The 22,337-nt window shown below is 34.6% G+C and overlaps 1 protein-coding gene across 1 annotated transcript; it reads right to left on the bottom strand.

Annotated features, from left to right (window-relative positions):
- Positions 1-2,136: 2,136 nt before the first annotated feature.
- Positions 2,137-22,317, bottom strand: tmem184c (transmembrane protein 184C). Its single transcript, NM_001145596.2, is given in 10 exon segments — positions 2,137-6,987; positions 9,273-9,444; positions 9,745-9,844; positions 11,590-11,702; positions 13,735-13,828; positions 16,003-16,077; positions 18,809-19,014; positions 19,305-19,341; positions 20,364-20,494; positions 21,780-22,317. Coding segments are annotated over 10 exon segments (1,344 nt in total). The 5' UTR covers positions 21,897-22,317; the 3' UTR covers positions 2,137-6,688.
- Positions 22,318-22,337: the final 20 nt, after the last annotated feature.

Below are 22,337 nucleotides of genomic sequence, written 5' to 3'. Positions count from 1 at the left end.
AGATTTCAGCTCTGGTGGGTTAGATAGACACCTCCACTAGCCACTTTGGCTGGTTGAAAATAATTTTTAAATTGTAGTTTTCTTAAAAGCAGGGTTTGATAATAAGCATGGACAATATTCATGCAAATGTGATCTAATTGAGAAGCAGCACAAATGACAAAAATAACTTTGTTCGCGCGAGCAAAACAGCAAAAAAGAAGGTAAATACAGAACAAGAGGATGATTACTCGCGTGGACAGGTGATTTGATGCGCGTGACTGTTAAAAAGCGCACGCGCTCCCGTTTACTTGCGCAAAGCAACCGTGACTAGAGGAAGCGCAACTGGTGCGATTGGTTCCCTTTGAAATAGACTGGACAAAGAGCGATGATCGCGCACCCACAGTCCTGCTGCTTTCATGAGCTCAAGATAAAAATAAAAAAAACATTCTTTTGTAAACAGCAGCCGTCACTGCTTTTATTTTAATTGTTCTTTGAACAGATTATTAATAGGCCTATATTAATTAACCTATATTAACTGTGATCATCCTTTCATTATTAAACATGGTATGTTTCACCTGCTTTCTTTTGCTTAGTTATTTTTGTTAATATAGTTTAATTATTTATTTTTTTTACAATAACATTGCTTTAATGGGAGATTACTTCCTGTTTATGTGTAGTTAACTGGGGATCTGGGTCTTTTAGCCAGGACAGATTACTGAGCATATTTTAGACACATGACAATGATTATTTATTAAATGTAATGTTTCTTTTTTTTTTTAAGAAAAGTTTTGTTGAACTAAAAAGTGCACCTATAAAGCTATATTTTCCTTGTTTTGGTTGTTTACTTATTTGGTGTGGTCAGAGATAAATTTGGTAAATCCTTAATCCTGAAAAAAAACTGATTGCAGTGCGACAACCCATTTGCTCATGCTCACTGAGCAAGCTAATACACAATACACACAATAAGTTAATTAAATGAGAAGGCATGTGGACATCTAAATCAAGTCATTTTAGCATGTCAAAGTCGAATTTATGCATATAAAATATATTTTAGCCGATTAATTTCATTGGCTGACACTGTTATGAAGAACGGGTAAGCCTCAACTTCAAACACACCCTCGGTCAAGCATTGAGACTGAAGCCCCTGCAAGGCTACAAATGTTTGGAAGGAAAACTCTTTATTTATCCGACTATATTAAACTGGCAGCCGAACTTTGTTTTTTTTGTTTTTTTGAATAATTGTTGGCATAATTGGATAATTGTCGGATGATGATCTGTTCTAAAGTGACTAAAACCCTGACAGCAGGTTGTCCAGGTGAAAGTCAAAGATTAATTTACATGCAGGACAATGAGCCGTCACAAATCAAGTTACTTAAAGCTTGATAAGCTTGCCTGAAATGATGAAATGGCAGCCAAAAGTCCTGACCTAAACCTGATTGATAATCCTTAGCAACACGGTTCATTTATTAATTTCTTTTCTTTTCGGCTTAGTCCCTTTATTAATTAGGGGTCGCCACAGCAGAATGAACTGCCAACTGATCCAGCATGTTTTATGCAGCAGATGCCCTTCCAGCCACAACCCAGCACTGGTAAACACCCATACACTCTTGCATTCACACCCGCACATACACTACGGACAATTTACTTTATTCAACTTATTTAGCATGTGTTTTACGCAGTGGATGCCCTTTCAGCCACAACCCAGCACCGAGAAACACCCAAAACACTCTTGCATTTACACCAACACATACACTACGGCCAATTTAGCTTATTCAATTCACCTAAAGCGCATGTCTTTGGTTGTGGGGAAAACCTGAGCACCCAGAGGAAACCGACCCCAACACGGAGAACATGCAAACACAGAAATGCCAACTGACACAGGCGGGGCTCAAACTAGCAACTTTCTTGCTGTGGGGCAACAGCGCACTGTGCCACCAGCAACACAGTTATAGCCACTAATATAACATAGTCAAACAAAAATTTTGAATAATAAAAATTCCTGAAAAAAATATTTATTTGTTTAATGGAAATCAATAGTAACCAAAACTGTTTGTGGAAGAACGGAAAGTCTGGAACTGTTAGGGCGAGTTCATATTATCTTGGTGAACTGACAGTTTGAACTGAGATTTGTGAGCAATCAAGCGGACACACTAAAGATGTATTTTCATGTGAAGTTTAATATCTGTGATAACCACTGTTAGATAAGGCAATGCAACGGCCGTACAAACCATGGCAAAAGGTGCATCTCTCTCAGTGGAAAAGAGAGACTTATGACAGTTCATCAAAACTAATAAATGGGACTAATAAATTTCCCACAGGTCCACATCTGTATTGACAGAACAAACTGCTCTTGCAGTAATTCTATATATCATTTATAGCTCATGTGCAGCTGAATTTGGAGGACAGATAGCGAAAACAGAAGTAAAAAAAAAAAAAAAAAAAAGACTTTTTTAAAGAGAAAGTTCGCCCCAAAAATACTAATTGCCATCAATTATTCAACCTCAAGTCTTTCAAAGCCTATAAAATCATGAAAATACTTGTAATGAAACTTGAATTTTGGTTCTCGTAAGCAAAACGTTCCAACCCAATCTCAAAGAGGAAACTTAACTGTTACCTATTGTCAAAATATTGGCTAATTTGTCCAAATTCAGGCGATTTTATTTGTACAAAAACATGTGATTTTTATAAGGTGTGGCCCCAAACCGCACCCCTAAACCCAACCATCACTGCTGGAGGAGACAATAAAACTAAAACAAACAAATGTGAGTGCAACTAAATTAAAAAACGTTATGAATATTGCCATGATATTGCACTGAAATTTTCACATTTCAGAAAGCTCATGAAGATGCAGTCAAAATGAATCAAGCGGGATAATCCAAGTCTTCGGAAGAGACATTATAACTATGGTATTAATTTAATTTTAGACCACAGGTGTCAAACTCTGTTCCTGGAGGGCTGCAGCTCTGCACTGTTTAGTTCCAACCCTTATTGAACACACCTAAGTGAGTCCTTCAGGCTTGAGTCCTTCACACTAAATGAGTCCTTCAGGCTTGTTTGAAACCTACAGGTTAGTGCAGGGGTCACCAAACTTGTTCCTGGAGGGCCGGTGTCCTGCAGATTTTAGCTCCAACCCTAATCAAGCACACCTGAACAAGCTAAGGTCTTACTAGGTATACTTGAAACACCCAGGCAGGTGTGTTGAGGCAAGTTGGAGCTAAACCCTGCTGGGACACCTAAATTGGTGACCCCTGGGTAAAGCTGCGGTCACACTAGAGTTTGATAATGCGAAATTCTGTTGTCGGCACTGTGAAAAGGGGCGGGATTAAACAAGATAATTAGACATAAAAAAAGCGGGCGATTGGTCCATGTTTTAAATTTCTGTCCATAGAGGTCATGTTTTGATCCTCGATTCGTCTCAGCCAGTCAAGTGATGCGATTTTGCAGGTCAGAGTTCACCAAGCTGGTCTGACGCATTCGCGTGCGTATATATGGAAGTCTGTGGGGAAAAAAGTCCAGTGTGACCGCAGCTTTAGTGTGTTGGAGCAGGCCTGATTTAGACTTCATTCACATATAAACTTAAATCTCATACACAGAGCACATCAAAAAAGGTAAACTTGTTTGATATGCAAGGGTCATTATTGACCTTATTCTAAACTGCGGAAGTGCGCTTGTTTTTGCGATTGTTATAGAATTTACGGTTCAGTCGCCTATGGGAGAAATGACTGGGAATATTAAACAGCAGAAAACGGTCAAACTACTCGCTCTACAAAGAAGTGTTTGCATGATTACACAGACAAAGCAGAATAATATAATGAGAAAATGTCAGTAAGCAACATCAAGCAGCAAAACGAGCTGTTTTTAACGTCTATAAATAAATGGAAGTGAATGAGACCGGAGTCTCGTGCCAAAATGATTCAAATGGCTGTGCCCGCTCGTACGCGGAGAATAATAGAGGTTACTTCCTAAAGTTTCATTAAAAATACTTTCACTTGTTACTCAAAAATTTGACTTATTCTTATAAGTTGGGAATGACATGAGAGGAATGATGGCAGTTATTTTTTGTGTAGAACTAATCTTTTATTGCTCTTAAAACAGTGGTCTCAAAGTCAATTCCTGGAGGGCCACAGCTCTGCACAGCTTTGCTCCACCCCTAATCAAACACAGCTGATCCAACTACTCAAGATGTTCAAAAATACAAGAGACCATTAAGCAGGTGTGATTTGGAGTTGGTTGGAGTTCAAATCTGCAGAGCTGTGGCCCTCTAGGAATTGAGTTTGAGACCACTGTTTTAAGAGCAATACATTGACTTTGGCTAATATTTAGAACATTGCATTATTCCCGATGTGAATGTGAAATCAGTATTTTATATATTTTCTATACGTTTCTGAATTAAGTTTTAAACCACAATTTTTGGTATAAGAATGCAAATAATTAAAGAAATGGAAATAAAGAATAATGGCATAGCCAATTATGTTTCGAGGTTATTAGATGGAGCTTCTCTGCAGGAAGTTGCTAAGCTCTAAAGCATAGCGAGCAGAGATATGACTGCTTCAGTATGTTGTGCTTTAGAGCTGATGTAGTTGCTCTATCTTCTAGATCATGCATATATTCAGCTGAGACAAAATTGAACAAATCTCCATGGCATTCTGGCAATTTCAAATTACTGTCCATCATGTTGAAAGTGCTGTTTTTAAAATAATAAAACAAAGAAATGATTCCAATTTACAGAAGAAAAACCTGAAAGTAACAGATGTCATGTATTAAAAGACATTAAGAACAAAACACAGGACAGTACTGAAAATGTAAAAACATGTAGTGTTATTAATACACTGTATTTCTTAAAGGGATAGTTCACCAAAAAATTTAACTCCTGTCATTATTTATTCATCATCATCCTCCAATTGAATTTCGGTTGAACACATAGGAAGATATAATGAAGAATGTTGGACAAATCAGCTATTAACTCCCATTGTATTTGTTCGTACACTAAAAAATGCTGGGTTCTACACAATTACTTCTTGTCGTCCCAACACAAATCGATTGAGTTTACAAATTTAACCAAAAAAAAAAAAAAAGTCCTAAAGAATTGTGTCATTTCAACTATTCAAATAATTTCTTATGTGTTCTATGGATGTCAATGGCTGATTGTTTCCAGCATTCTTCAGAGTATCTACTTTAGTGTTCAACAGAAGAAAGAGTTACAAGTTCAGAGTGTGAAAAAAAACTCCTTTTGGGTGATCTATCCCTGTAAACCCAAAGTATACCTCACTTTTAATGCGCACAGTATAGACCTTTTTCTTGGCTGCTGCATGGAGGGGTCACAGCGACCAGCGTCTTCCGGTAGAATGGTTAGAACTTCCGTTTACAGCGTTTACAAAAGGTCATTTGTGATTTGAAAATGGGTTTCAACAGCGTTTTGAGTGGATTACGAAGTGTTTTTGTGACATACATCTTTGAAAGTTTGAAAAGTGTGTGTTAAAGTCGTTATTATCTGTCAGATGTAATTCAAGTGCAAGAAAAAAACGTATATAGAGCAAACCAGATAACTGGCATGAAACAGGTATGCAAGTCATGCAATTTAAAAAATGACCAGTAAAAGTTTGTTACTGATACTCTGCTGGCTGATTTGCATGTTGATTCTAATCGGGAGCCGTTATGTTTCGTTGAGTTAGGTAGTGTTTTTCTGTCATTTCAAAACGTCACTTTATTTTCACTTTGTGACACTTATTTAAGCAATGTGTCAGTGGAACAGTAAAGGCTACCTTTGTGTGTCAAACATTTTGGTGATATACATTTGTTTGGGCTGGTTATATGTTTGAAAGAAAAAGGAAATGTTGACTTCAGTGATAACGAGGCTTTATTTTAAACGACACAAGATGCCGTCTGACAACGAGGGGAAATTGCCTCACACCAGCTGTTTTCCATCCTAGATCACATTTTTTAAAAGTGATCAGTCCAGGAGGTGGCGCTTATCGACAGCAGGATTAGTTCAAAGACATTAAAAGCAATTAAAATTGATTAAAACTATCGTTTCAAAGCTGTCCAAATGTGACTGTTTATACGCATCAGCTCCCGACCGGAAGTTCTTAGCATTCTCCTTGCTCATACAAGCAAAGCGTAATGGGTAATTATGCGTTCTAAGAAAAAGGTCTATAAACATCCTACTCACGTCATGCTTTTGATGAAGGTTCAGGTTGAATCACTAGTTCTTCCATCATTTTCCTCATTAGACATTTGCTTGAATTGATGTAGCAAAACTTGCAGTGTGCACGCGTCTGGCATCTGTGTTCATTCTATCAAATGAAGATTAGCTACTTTACAAAGCCTGCGTAAAAAGCAGCTGTGCACATATTGTTGTATACCCATAAAAAGCTGAAGTATACATTGGGCTTTAGAGTAAACATTCATAAAGCTGTCTTAAAAGTACCATGAACTGAATACACTAATTACTGTGCTTAACTCTAAGGTCAGTTTAAAACCAATTTGGTCAGGTTTCCAACAAAATAAAACCAAACGGACATATAAAATGAGGACCAACACTGCTCTTCATATTTCTTCTTGCTACCGAATCTGCACTGAGCCTTTCTGAACACGTTAACCACCGCTACAAAGAGTTAACAGTGGATGCATATATTCCATATGGTAGCCAATGCACGTTATACTAACGCGCATTAACTGTAATAGCTTTGGCAGCTCAAACTTTGTAATGCTAAATGATAGGTGCATAGTCTGAGTCCTGTTGGGCTGTGTGATCGTCAGATATAACTGTAGGAGGGATATCATCAACATCTCCTTCCCATGGTACACAGCCAAGATTAGCAGGAGCAGAGATGGAATGAGGGGTTACTGTGTGGCCCATTCCCTGATACCGGCCCTTGGGTGATGGAGGAGTGGAGGACGATTCAATAGCGGCATCCTGTGAACCAGCTGACAGTAGTCCTCTGTTCTCATCATGGTTTGCCTCTTCGCCAAAATAGTTTTTCCTTGGACGACCCATGACTGTTCTCCCTAAAGAAATCAAACGAAAGCATGGTGACACTGATTTAATCTAATCAGTTCATTTGGATGTACTATTACTAGCCACTAACACAAATATCTAATCAGCCAGTATATTTACAGGGTTGCCACGGCTCATGGAATTTCCTGAAGATTGTGGAATTAAAATAGTTCACATTTTTTTTATAGAGAGGGGTGCGAAAAGGTGTTTGCCCCTTACTGATTTCTTATATGTTTCTTATATTTCTGATTTCTATACAACTTGGTCACTCTTTAATGTTTCAGATCATCAAACTAATTTAGCCATCAGTCAAAGATAACACAAGTAAACACATCATGCAGTTTTTGAACTAAGATTTTTGTTATTAAGGAAAAACAAAATCCAAAATTATACAGCCTTTGGAGTGGTCTAGTCAAAATCCTGACCTGAATCCAGTTGAGATTCTGTGGCATAATATTAAAATAGCGGTTCATGCTCGAAAACCCTCCAATGTGGCTAACCTACCCCTAACCCTTACAGTATATTTACTAAATATTAATGTAAGAAACTAATCCAAAACTAAAACTTTATTCATATACTGAAAATATATTAAATCATTATTTCTGCAGTTCTATAGGCGCCAACCTGCTGAATTAGCTAATTCAATAGGTTGACGCCTATAGACAAAATACCAACCTACGTCACACATGACGTCACACGAGTCCCCGGTTGCAAAAAAAAAATAGCAAACATGTTGTGTTGTGCGGTAGGATGCCAAATTTGAAAGTCTAAAAATCGAAAACTTAACTTTAACCATACACCACACTGCTTTAATGGCAACTGCAGACGTCTTTGGCTAAAGGGGAGCTGATTGAAGTGAGGACCTAATTAAAAATGCTGGACTCTGCAGTTCTGATGTTATATCAGGTAAGTTCGAGCTATGCTGAATCATATACATTACTCTTTTTTGATTGCAGCAATGATTTCAGCAAAAAGAGTTACATATGGTTAATTAAACTGCGTACACTGAATGCTAAAAATGAAACGTGAAAGTGTAAGTTATTAAGGTAAACTTGGTTCTATATTCACACATTCTTACGGTGACAACTTGTGACACACTCCCTATATTGTTTACCACGGAACTTTGAATATTCGGTCTGAAATAACCTGCAAGTGTGACTTGAAAACAACATTAACACTGTTTATTTGACTGTGAACAGTGTTGTACTTTGATAGTCATTGGCTGCTAATATGATTTCGCTATTTAGAGTTGGCAAATAATACTTTTATGAAATTATTTTAAGGAGAAAGTCAGAATGTGTGAATATAAAACCAAATTTACCTCTATGTGTAGGTTCACATGGTTCGCAGTCACATAGTTCGCTGTCAGAATGCAGTCATTTTGCTTGTCAATGACTAACTACCCAGGCCTTGTACAGTTCCGTCTTTTTTCCTTGTCTTTGGCTAGGCAGAATCTCGGTTTTTAGCACAACATAGTGTTGAATCTGGTCATCATGGAACATTATTTCTTGCACATGAACACACAGAACAACATTGTTGGCATCCAAAGACTAGTAGGCCTTAAACTTCTCTCTTGTAAAATCACTTGGAGCTTCAATGAGATTGTATATTTGGGGCTGGATGCTTGGTCATTTAGTTTCATCCAATATCCATTTGGAGGGAGCTATTGCAAATGGACCTGTTAGATAAACGCTGCTCACTTTACATTAATTTTGCCAAATCACTGTGCTTATCAATGGGTGACAAGCTGCAATGCGCTGAAAGCATTATGCAAATAATATATATAATATGTAATCAATATCTCTTATTACTAAGACAACAACAAACTCTGTACCACATCGGATGTCATTCCCTGGCTGTAAATGCTAGCGCTCCTTTTTTTTCTACCACCTCCCTGTGTGCGCATCCTGAATGTTTAGAACTGCAGAAATAATGACGTTGCCTTGGTTACTGCAGTAAACAAAGCAACATGATGTCAAACCTAGTAGGATTTAAGTGCTTTCATAAACTCAACAGCATCCTGATATTTGCAGATTTAATTCAGGCAAACTTTAGCATACAACCATACATTGCATAATCAAAAATAAAAATTAAATGATATAAAATGTAATACCTTGCAAAATAGCATACAAGAATTTCTCTTCATTGATTTATCAACTTTCAATACTTTTTAAGATCCCGTGGACACTTTGAAGTCATTGAAAATGCTTGATTGCTGTTGTTACTGCTAAAAATCGCCCCACCAGTTATTAGGTTTAGGGCAAACACTTTTGTTGAAAAGACTTTGTTGACTCACCAACATTGCGCACTTGTTCTGAGATGTCAGCCCGTATGTCTGAAATATCCCACATGGCCAGGAAGGAATCAAAGCAGGAACCTTCCTCTGCTTCTTGTATGTAGGGCTTGTAAGTGAAGCTGAAGTGATGGGCAATGGCTGCCAAAAACATTTCCACACAGATGATGAAGTCCTGTTAGAAAAGAGAATCACAAAGTTTTAATCTTGAAGGTTACTTCCATCTGTGCAACCATTAGTCTATTAACGGCTGTGCAGCATCAGTCGAACGTGGAATGCATGATAGGCCAGACAATGAATGATTATTTTCTAAAATACCTAGACTGGTGCTTTACTAGCTGCTATCCAGCCATTGACCACATTTACAAATGTGGGTTTTGTTAAGACAACTCTCAAAGAGACTGGGATGTTAATGTATTTGATTCTAGTGGAATACAGTTTAGACTTCTGAATCTCATCTATAGATTGTACATACCTGTAAACCTGTGGCTACAGCCTCCACACTGTCCCAGTCCCAGGTGTGAGAGTCTGAGATTACACCAACCTTCACTAAAAGTGCAATGAACACAGCTTGCCTACAAAAGATAATAAAAGAAACAAATAGGGAAAATATTTTTTTAATGGTTAAAATTATAAAACAAACAAAGCTGTAGTGAAGTTTGTACATAAATTAAAAAAAAAAAAATTACAATTGAATTCCAATTAAACCACATTCAACATAATTATAATATGAATTCAAAATAATGATTACAGTTACATTTACTACTACTACTACTACAGCTGCTGCAACTACTACTATTAAAACAGCAACTACTACTAAAATAAAACTACAACTACTAGAACTACTACTACAACTCTTACTAGTACAACTACCACAACAATTACTACTACTTCAACAACAACAACAACTAACTACTACTACTAGTACTTCTTCAACTACTACAACAACTACTACTAGAACAACCACTACTACTACTACTACAACTATAACTACTATAACAACTAACTACTACTACAATTAGTACTACTACTACCACCACCACAACTACTTCTACAACTACAACAACAATTACTACTACAACTACTACTACTATTAGTATTACTACTACTACCACCACCACAACAACAACAACTACTACTACAACTACTATTGCAACAACTACTACTACTACTACTACCACTAGAACAACAACTACTACAACTTCTACAACAACAACAACTACTACTACTAGTATTAGTACTACTACTACTACCACAACAACTACTTTTACTACTACTTATACAACTACTACTACCACCACCACAACAACTACTTCTATTACTAAAACATAAAGTAATAACTACTACTACTACTATTACCACAACAACAACAACAACAACTACTACTACTACTACTACAACAACAACTACTTCTACAACTACTACAACAACAACAACTACTAATACTACTACTACTAGAACAATTACTACAACAACTAACTACTACCACCAAAAAAACTACTACTACTACAACTACCACAACAACTACTATGACTAATACAACTACTACTACTACTATACCAACTACTACTACAACGACAGCTACTACTACTACTACTACTATACCAACTACTACTACAACGACAGCTACTACTACTACTACTACTATACCAACTACTACAACTACCACAACAACTACTACTACAACAACAACAACATCATCATCATCAACAACTATTACTACAGCAACAACAACTACTGCAAGACCTACTACTATTACTCCAACAACTACTACTATTACTATAACAAAAACTATTACTACCACCACAACAACAACAACTACTACAACAAAAACTACTACTATTACTACTACTACTACTACTACATTAACAACTACTACTACTACGACAACTACTACTACAGCAACTACTACTATTACTACAACTACAATAACAACGACTACTACTACTATCACCACTACTACACCACCACCACCACAACAACAACAACAACATATACTACTACTACAACTGCTCCACTGTGATTGGACAGCTGAGTAATGACAATGAAAAATGCTTTGTTTTTCCCAAAAAAGAACATTGTCAACTACCAGCAAGTGAGAAAATATACAAAGCAAACAGTGCTCAGTGCTAAACTGATGTTTTACACCCCCAATCATGCTGCTACTGTTTTAAATAGATCTAGCACCATTGTTGGCACTAACTTTTGAGAAAATAGTTGTGCTTGTAATAGTTTATAATAGCTGTGCTTGAATGGTTTAAACTACACTGAACAACACAGGAACTAAAAAGCAGTGTTATATGTGTGGGAAACACTTTACCAGAATGACACAAACACCACCAGCTTGACACAAAGGAATTTGCCCACAGGTTTGATGGGACTGAGCTCTTCTCTCAGAGCCTTGTAGAACAGCACAAGACAATACATGGCAAACTGAGGAGAGAAAACAAGTCAACCATTAGGTTATTAGATTACTGCCTAAAAAAAAAAAAAAAAAGATAGGTAGTTCGTGCTCCTTAAAGCCTCGTTAATAATTATAATAATTATGATCATTATAAATATAGTGATTAATGTTTGTCCACACTGAAGAAATATAGAAATGTTTATTCATAATTTAAGCTTTTCATTCAGCATTTCTATCCTTGTGACCAGCACATGTCCTCAGTGTGCAACTAGCACATTTGTCAGTGAATGATTAAGTAAAACTGTATCATTTAAATCAAATGAACTTAGAGATTGTAGACAGTGTAGTGGAATAAAAACAATGCACTATTTCCCCCAGCATTTTTAAAAGACAAAGACACAAAAGACTCTAAATCTAGCACTGGACGTCTGAGGTACTTTTATACTTCAGTTTGCTAACTTAGCTTTCATAACTTTCATGTACTTTTATTACTCTTTCCTATGGTGTAACCAATTGTTTTCTAGACAGTCGTTAACTTAATCTTTAAATAATCTTTGAAAGGGGGTTTAACACCAAGCAGCACTGATATTGTCGTCTGTAGCTTTAAATTGAAGAAATCATTTCTATTTTAATATATTCTGACTGGCTTTCAGTGTTTTGTCATTTATTAACTCAGAAACTTCTGAAAGTGATCCCAACGATATTATTTCTCTGCATTTTTAGCATTTTAGTTGTGGTCTGAATTCTGCTGTTGTTTTACATTTATAATGATTTTTTAGACGTTATCGTTATCTTTATAGTAATTGTGCTTGGGGTGAACAGGTCAGACTTGTATAAAATTCTATGAGCTATTTATTATTTTAACAAAGAGTATAGACCTTTTTCCTGGAATGCAAAATTACCCATTATGCTTTGCGTGTATGCGCAAGGAGAATGCAAAGAACTTCCGGTCGGCAGCTGATGCGTGTAAACAGTCACATTTGGACAGCTTTGAAACGATAGTTTTAATCTATTTTACCTGCTTGTATCCTTTTTGAACTAATACTGTTGTCCATCAGCACCATCTCCTGGACTGATCTTTTAAAGAAATGCGATCTAATAGGATGAAAAACAGCTGCTGTGAGGCATTTTCCCCTCGTTGTCAGACGGCATCTTCTGCAGTTTAAATGAAGCCTTGTCATCGCTAAAGTAAACATTTTCTCTTTATTTAAAATATATAACCAGCCCAAACAAATGTAATTCACCAAAATGTTTGACACACACACGCATAGCCTGTACTGTGCCACTGACACTGATTTAATAACTGTGACAAAGTGAAAATATAGGCTAGTGTCATTTCGAAAAGACAGAAAAACACAAACCGAAATAAAACACAAACGGCTCGCGATTAGAATGAACAGCAAATCAGCCAGCAGAGTATCAATAACAGACTTTTATTGGTCATTTTTGTAAATTGCACGACTTTCATACCTGTTAAGTTTCTTGCCAGTACTGTGGTTTGCGCTCTCTCTCTCGGTGTGTGTGCGTGCGTGTGTGTGTGCGTGTGTGTGTGTGTGTGTATGTGTTAAAGAGCTGCTGAGCTAACAGCTGACAGGCCGGGGACGCACACACACACATTATTTCTGACAGCAGACACGTGAACTAGGAGAACCACATGTGACAGATTATAATGGCTTTAACAGACATATTTCTAAGTTGTGTGTCACAAAAACACTCTGTTATCCATTAAAAACGTTATTGAAACCCATTTTCGGAGCGCAAACTACGAGTTGTACACGCTGTAAACGGAAGTTTTTAGCATTCTACCGGAAGATGCTGGTCGGTATGGCGCCCTCCATGCAGCAGCCATGAAAAAGGTCTATAAACACAAATGAGGGACTGACTGATAAGGTTTTACAAAAAATAGGTTGTTCAAATAAAAAACATAAAATATGGTTGTAAAAAGGGATTTAGTTATTTAGTTTAGTTACTCTGGTTTGTTGTCTGGGTGAAACTGCAGACTCATTCAGCTCACATGGCAGTCTTACATAATATTCAAGTAGGAAAAAAACAGGCACTTACAAGCTGAGACAGATTGTTGAAAATAACCAGGTATGTCCAGGCATTTTTTGAACTGAAGTTTCCTTCATCGTAGACCCCGCAAAGCTGACAAATCCTATTTCAGTAAAACAGAAAGATGACTGACAGACAATCCTGTTACATGCTAAATTAAGGTTATGTTTTAAAAGAAAGCCTATAATAGAGAGTGTAAATTTAGCACCAGCATACTAAATTTAATTTTATTTAAAAAAAAAAAAGAAGCATGAGAGCACATGAACCATGTACATTTCATTTGCTGAAACTATGTAGCTGTTCAAATGTTTAACAAATATAATATATTTACAATATAAATAAAATGTAAAAAGCTTTGAACTTTTGATTTAATATAGAAAATAATAAAAATGATCAGTTTACACAAAACCATTTAAGTAACACAAACATTTTTAACATTATTAGTACCAGACAGTATTTTTACAGTTTTAAGCTATTTCTGTGCATAATTTTGTAAATTAATAAATAAATAAAAATCGATTTGTGCTAAATGATTTTGAAAGTAACTAAAAGGTAAACATATGAAATTTAAAAAAAAATCTAAAACATTTAGAACGCAAATCCAATTAAAACCTTTTTTGTTAACAAAGTAATACATCTTCTAAAAGACATAAATATTACTTTAATTTATATAAATCATCTAAACATTTGCACAACATTTAGTAATATTAATGAAATTTATATAAAAATGAGATATCATAATTCAATAAGAGATGATATTAAATTAATTTATTAATTAATAATAAAAATAAATAATCAGGTATCGGTACATTCAATGTTTGCACAAAAATATATTAATATTAATAAATAAACAAAAATAGCATTTAATTTAAAAGGAACAAATCTATCTATCAATCTATCTACTTATCTATCTGTCTGTCTGTCTGTCTATCTATCTGTCTATCGATCTATCTATATCATGGACACGTTTCAATAAGATTAAATATGAGGGTGAGGGTCATGAGGGTGATTAGTTCACAGTCACAAATAACCCAATTGGAAACAAATGGGAAGCTGATTTCATTGTACAGAAACATTTAGAACAGCACCCAAATTAAATCTTACTGATCAAACTATTTTATACATCAACTTTAAATTAACTTAAAAATAGAATAGATATGTTTAGAAACATGTAAACAGACTTGATGATGGGCTAAAAAAATCTGTGGAAATTAGATGTGGTGCAGATCCCATGTGAGCCTAAACAAGTAACAGTAATCAGTTTATTAAAATAAATTTTGAATGAAACTTTTTTATGAATGAAATATTATTTCACAATATTGTTGGTTTTGTTGTAATTTTGATCAAATTTGTACCAAGCAATATTTGAAAACTGCTTGTGACGAGAGTCTACCAAAACACACACAGTCCCAAAACACACACAGTCAACCAGGAGTAAAGGACGTGTTTAGCAGGGTTTCTGCAGGTTTCGCCAAGTTAAATTTAAGACTTTGAAATACATTTTTAAGACCATTATGAGTGAAATTTTAGGCTCATAAAGAGCTAAATGCTAAATAATTTTTCTAATGGCCCAGATGGAAAAGATTTTTTTGCCCCATCAAAAAATCTTTATAATTTAATCCATTTAATAATATAATAATAATTTAATAATAACACAAATGTTATATTTTAGATATTTCTAAGCTAAATATTTTAAATATTGTGTAAAAACAAGCAAGCTCTACTTGTATCCATAGACTTTTTCCAATATAAACTTTCTTCAAAATAAAAAATAAAAATGGACAAATGTTTTAAAAGTTTTAAAAACTATAATAAACTAAATCTATGCACAACAATCTGTCTAGGTCGGTGTCCTCAGCAGTAAATACATGGAGCACTTTTAAACAAATGTTAATGTAAGGAAAATGATTGGTAAATAGAGTTAAAAAATAACCTTTTTTAAATAAAAAGTTTAAAGTTTTATTGAGATAGTTTGTTGGTGAATATTTTTTTTTTGTTTAATTGTTGGTGATTAAAGGTTTTGGCCAGACTGGGTAGGAATACATAAACAAAGAAAAAAACTAAGTCCTGTTTAAAAAATATTTAAGGCCTACATAGCAAAATTTCAGTAAATTTAAGACTTTTTAAGGCCTATTTTAAGATCCTGCGGACACCCTGGTCTGGTGTACCTTTAAATGAAATCAACCTTGCTGCTCAAATCAGATTATAAGTGTATATTTTGAATATTTTAATAGTGTAAAACCACACAAAAAAATTATTAACATGAAGGACACTTACAAAGCAATGACTGTGGTGACCGGTCTCACAACCGTATACTGCAGAACTCCTAGTTTGCATCTCAACAGAAGCACTCTGTTCAGAAGAAAAAAAAAGTGAAATGTACAGTTCTCAATATAAAAATGGAGAAAAATAGACCTTGAGAAAATATTGTTCCAGTGTAAATAAATATTTCCCTGGCATCGCAAACAATCTACTTAAGTTAAGCTGACAGAATAATGAAGCTCCACTGTTCTCTAAAGAAGTTTTTTTTTTCCCTTAAACACAAACACATTTTTCAGTTTAAACACTGCTGGTTCAAATCAGCAAACTCTTCAAACATTACCACCACTGCCTAACGTGAATTTAAAAGTTGCTGTTGTCAGCAGCATAAGTAAATGCAGCCAACAACCTCAAGAAAGATTTCACTCTGCAAGCAGTTTAGAAGAAATCCCTAGCTGCAAACCAAGCCTTTCATTTGAAGAAGGCTCCAAAGGAGAAGATGGTAAACAGGTAATGGAGGCCCTCAACATAAGAGCCTCAGTCATTATGTCTAGACTTTCTAGGCATTAAATACCACATCCTGTCTTAGGTTAAGCTGCTTTCACACAATGTAGTCACTCTTATTTCAAGAAGGCAACATGAAATTCTATGCAATTGCGTTGTCGTTTATGTTTTTTTTTTTAATTTACATCTAAACGTAGTGTCAAATCGATTCTCTTAGGTGATGCAGCTATCTATTGTACAAGTTAAAATGTTTCAGCTAAAAGGTTTTAATTATGAACATAATTAGGATGAGGGTGCTTTGTGCTAGTTGGAATCTCATAATTACAGTGACTCCAATTTTGTGGGAATGCATCTTTAACCCAGTAATGCAGAGCTAGTGTTTCCTCCCATACTGATAAACTTCCGTGAATGATAAATGGTTAAAATGACTTCCTTTTTTACTCATTTTATACGGTTCCTTTTACAGCATCGATGTTGTAATGTAATTAAAATATAATCAGTTAAATAGACTTAAGCATCCATTTAGTTGTTCAAATGTAAAGCGAGATGAAAAGCCGTTTTACAATCACATGCTCATCAGGATTAGCAGGCTAGCGCAGAAGCTCCATTGAATATACTGGAATAAAATAAATGTTAATATTCTAAAGACATGGCAGGGAAAAATGTAATTTAATGCAGTGCTTCTTGTACAATCTGAGACCAACTTTATATCGGATATCACTAAGCCAGTGAAGATAGCATTTTTTTTTTTTCTTCAGAAAACAAACTTTAATAGCGCCAATTTGTAACGGCATACAGTTCATCAGAAGCGCTTGACCAAGTTTACTGACAAATTAAAGGTCCTTCCGCATACTTCGGCATATATCCAATTAGACCATTGCAAAAAAATTTTTTACATTTTTAAAAACTGGTCATTTCATATATTTTTAAAAGTATTTTTATTTAAAATGTTTAACAGAGCACGGACATTTTACACTACTTCATATAAATACTTTTATGGTCAAAATTGATAACCCCCTTAAGAAATTAGTATTTTTAATACGGCTACAGAACAAACCACTGTTGTCCAATGACTTGCCTAATTAACCTAATTTGTATATTGAATATTAACTGCTCATTAGCAGTTATAAAGCATGTTTCTATTCTTCATCTCTAATCTTACCCAAAACCTAAACAAAGTGGGGCGAGGCGCTTTTATTGCTCCAGGACCTCCAGCAGGAGCACCAGACTGGGATACTGGTTTTTAAATTTCATATTAATAAAAGTATTTTATTCTCTTAAGGTCAATATTAATACCCCCCTTAAGAAATTGTTATTTTCAGATATGGCTACAGAACAAACCACTGTTGTCCAATGACTTGCCTAATTAACCTAACTTGCTTAGTAAACCTAATAAACCTAGTTAACCCTTTTTATGCACTTTAAGCTAAATACTAAATCACTAGCATGCAAACTATCTAGTAAAATAGTATGTACTATTTTTACGGCAAACATATATATAAAAAGAAATCAGTTATTAAATCTGTTGTTAAACAATGTGCAGTTTTTTTTTTTGAGAACACTTTAGATCAAAATTCATGCGATTAACTACTAGTTTATTACTTGCCTTTAATTCAAATATTAACTTTTCATTAGCAGTTATAAAGTATGATCTTATTTTCCATCTCTATTCGTACCCAAAACCTAAACCCAACTTTACTAACTATTAATAAACAGCTAATTAGTAGCTTATTAAGCTTGTAGCGTTAGTTAAAGGTTTGCTAATGACCGTGAATTGTGGCCTAAACTAAAGTGTTACCAAAATCTTTTTCTTTCTGAAAAGAATACAAGTGTACAGAAGCTAATTCATTTTACCTTCAACTGTATAATAATATCAACGACTGAAAATTGTCTATGTGCATTACAGTACTGCTTATACAAATTACAGCAGCAGCAAGAAACATGGATGAAGACAACAATAGGGTTTGTATATGCGAGTTATGAGTCATTTAAAAATGTTTAACAGGCACTTTTCTGTGGCACGAACTTGAAGCGCCACAAAGAAAGAGACATTAGTGTGCGAGAGCTGAATTCTCCTCACTTTTGCTGCTTATTGTAAATTGAACAGTCAAATGCACACTTAAATCTTGAAATGCATATGTAAACAGTCAGCCATGACTAAAGTGAGAACAATTGCTACATGTGTACTGCAGCGTTGACTGATTATTTTTTTTAAATATAAATAGTATTAAATCTACAATCAAATCAAAAACTAATTAAAAGATAAACAAATCAGAATCAATATATTTACATATTTTAATGCATTTCGGCAAAAACTCACTCTCCCATGGGCCACGGTGGGCAACAGCAAAGTGGGGGCAGATGCTTTTGTTGCTCCTGGACCTCCAGCATGAGCACCAGACTGGGATACTGGTTCCCCAGGTAGTTGAGAAGGAAGATCATAAAGTTGTAGATGACATAGGCCTCGTAGCACTCTCTACATGTGTCTACGTAGATGGCAATGTTGGGATACTTCAAAGCGATCCACTGTGAAAATAATAGTAGATGTTAGAAAAAAATAGACATGACAAATTGCATCATCCTCCTCAAAAAAATAAAATAAAAAAAGATTGGAGGCACATGAGATTGCTCAAACGAGTCACTTTTACTGGTTGAACTCTTAAAGTAATCAAGTCATGAGCATCTGCAACATCAGGCCTCATATTAACTGATTGTCAAACAGAAAAAGGTCAGTGCTGAAGTCAAGGGACTTTATATTGGATAACAAACATCAGAGTTGCCATTTGTGATTCAAATACCAACATTTGGATACTCACACTGTCCAGGCTGTAAATAGGAACCATCCATAATATTCTGAGGGTGTAAAACAATAAAAAAATCAGAGGGAGCAAGTGAGAAACAGGAAAAATGTAGGACAGATAATAATGTCAGTACAATACTGCACCTACTTTGCATTTATTTTGGTTATTTCAAAGCAGCTTTCAAAGCAGAAGAAATTGCACCTTTTGCATTTTTACATTACATTTAAAATCAGAGATGACTAACTGACTAACTTTGTCTGAGTGATGTCTATATGACATACATGTACAGTTGTAAGATAAAACAAATCATCAAAACAATCAATAATGACAGTATTTAATGATATGTTGCAGACTTTTTTACTTCACTGTAATGGTACACATCTTGGTTTGTTTCTTTCTTTGTTTCTTTTTTTTTTTTTTTCCTTTTTGCCACATCAGCAACTTATGGCTATTTTAATTAGATACAATTTTTGTAAAAAAAAAAACATATTACGTAATATTAACAACTTCATAATTCAATGTTAGTGAATTATAATTCGATATCGATATAAATCAAATGCATAAATAATTAGGTATTGGACATTCAATGTTAACAAAAAATAAATATATAAATAATTATAAATAAAAGTAAAAAATAGGGTTCAGTTCAAAATGAACAAATCTATCTATCTATCTATCTATCTGTCTATCTATCTATCTATCTATCTATCTATCATTTTTCATTAACTTCATTAACTTGGAATCTCAGTTATTCAAACCTACTACTTTAACTTTGTTTTAGTTTACATGCCAAATTGCTTCTTTAAAATGTGTCCTAATTTCATCAAAAAGAAAATTACATCTGTGACCCAAAGCATTCAAGATAGGCCACACTTTAAGATGAAAATGTCATTTTTTAGATCCATTCTCAAAAAGTGGAGAACAGATCAAGTCTGTAATAGTAAATAATTACAAAAAAAAACAAACTAAAATACAGAATGTTATTGATTGTTGCACAAAAAGCACAAGATAATTAATAAGATCCAATGAACATAAAATAAACTCATTGAAAACTAATATTCTTGATTATATTACCTGATAATAGGTTTTTGTAGCTCAGGTTGGGTGTAGTGTACCAGATGCTGCAGGATCCCCCATAACGAGATGGGGATAGTCATAAACACAAATATCCCTGCGATGAACCATGCCTTATTATGAGTACCAACCTATACGATTAAAAAGAGAGAATTATATCACTATGAAAACCAGACATTGCAAAAATAATGTAAAGTCATGCTTAGGTATATCATATATAAATATTTTTTATACACACATTATTATGAAATAAAAATAATTTTTATATACAGCATTCATTTTAATTTTAGTAATTCTGTTATGTGTCATTGTTGTTTTTATTATTTATCCTGATGTTTATTTATTCATATTTATTATTAATAATATTTTTTATTGATAAATGTTGAGGTTGGTATTAAGAGGAACAAATGCATTAAAACTACTGTTTAATGTCTGATAAATATAAATAAAACTGTTTTTTTGGTGTTGTGTTTCCAAATTGTATGTATGTATACAATCTTTGTTTTGTTTCATTTTTAATTATTATTTTTTTGCATTTACAGCTTTAACAAGCTCAAATTATTAAATTGTAAAATATGTTTTGAAATACTTTATTAATGGTAAAATAACATTTATATATATAAAGAGTATATATGAAGAGAGATGCAAAAACCTCTAAATGCTGTCAAAAATTTTCCTCTAAAATTATTATTTTTATTAAGCTCCTGTGTGTATGTTCAGTAATATCACTGTTATGGCAAAGAATAAGTTATTTTCCTGGTCTTTAAAGTGAAATATGTCAACATAAACAAAGGAGGCTTTGAAAAATGTTAATTGTCAATTTCAGATGGCACTCAAAAGGTTTTTTGCATCTGAACTCTTTGTATGTTTTATAAAAACACATTACACTAGAATAGATTAAATTCAACACCAAAAGTTACTAGAATAAACCAGGAAGTTTTGACAGAAAATTATTTAACATTTCATCCGTATTAGATTCAAATCTTTGTTACCTATTATTAATTGACGGTTTTCATTGTGGGTCAAATAAGTCTTAAGTGTCATTTTAAAGGTCAATGTGTGGTTAAAGGCATAGTTTACACAGAAAAGAAATCTACTCACCTCTGAGTTGTTCACAACCATTATGCATGTCTTTTTTTGTTGAATGCAAAAGAAGTGCATGCTGTATTTAGCCATTTAGTTTAACAGTAAAGGTAACGTAGGGGAAATCCCATGAAAGTCAATTGTTACCATAAACTATCAAGTAACTGACATTCTTCAAAATATCATCTTTTGCGTTCCACAGAAGAAAGGCATTGGTACAAACGAAGAGTAAGTACATTTGTCTAATTGTCTGAACTTTAGCATCATTTAAGAGCATATTCTAGAGAAAGCAGCTGAATGTTTAAACAGTGCATTTCTGAAAAGACTTCTGACCTCTGATTTTTGCAGTTCCCATATACACAGTGGAAGAACAACCAAAAGAAGCAGGATGTAGAGCACCACCACCAGAGGCCGAATCCACCTCCTCCAGTTCCCGCATGTGCACGGCATCTTCCCCGCTCACTCGGATCTCTCTCACACTACACACATTACACTCTAGTGGAGTTTCACACAGAAGCTGCTACAGATAAAAAAAAACGGAGTTGAGTTCTTGTCAGTTCTACCGCATTGGTTTGGTTTAGGCGCATATGATTCGTACAAACAGCAGAGATCTAGATGAATCATGAGTGTTGACAGTGCGTCAAATAATCAGCTGATTCTCTCTCTTATGCCATTCACTGCTTTCAAGAGCCGCTCGCCATTGCGTAAGGTTACGTTATAAAGTTAGCGCGAGGTCATGTTTAAGACTGCTGTTGCATAAATCATGTCATAAAAAGAAAACTGAATTTTGCGGACTTCAAAAAGAAGTGAGCGCGACCGTGAAGTTGGTAAACAAAGCTGGTTGGAACTTCCTGTTGATCTTGTCGTCACTGAAAGTACTTCGCCTGTCTT

The sequence above is a fragment of the Danio rerio genome, chromosome 1 (genome assembly GCF_052040795.2).
Source record: "Danio rerio strain M-AB ecotype USA chromosome 1, GRCz13ab, whole genome shotgun sequence".
Taxonomy (NCBI): Eukaryota; Metazoa; Chordata; class Actinopteri; order Cypriniformes; family Danionidae; genus Danio; species Danio rerio.
The sequence above is the reverse complement of the archived record's forward strand: the minus strand, read 5'-3'. Positions and strand labels throughout refer to the sequence as shown.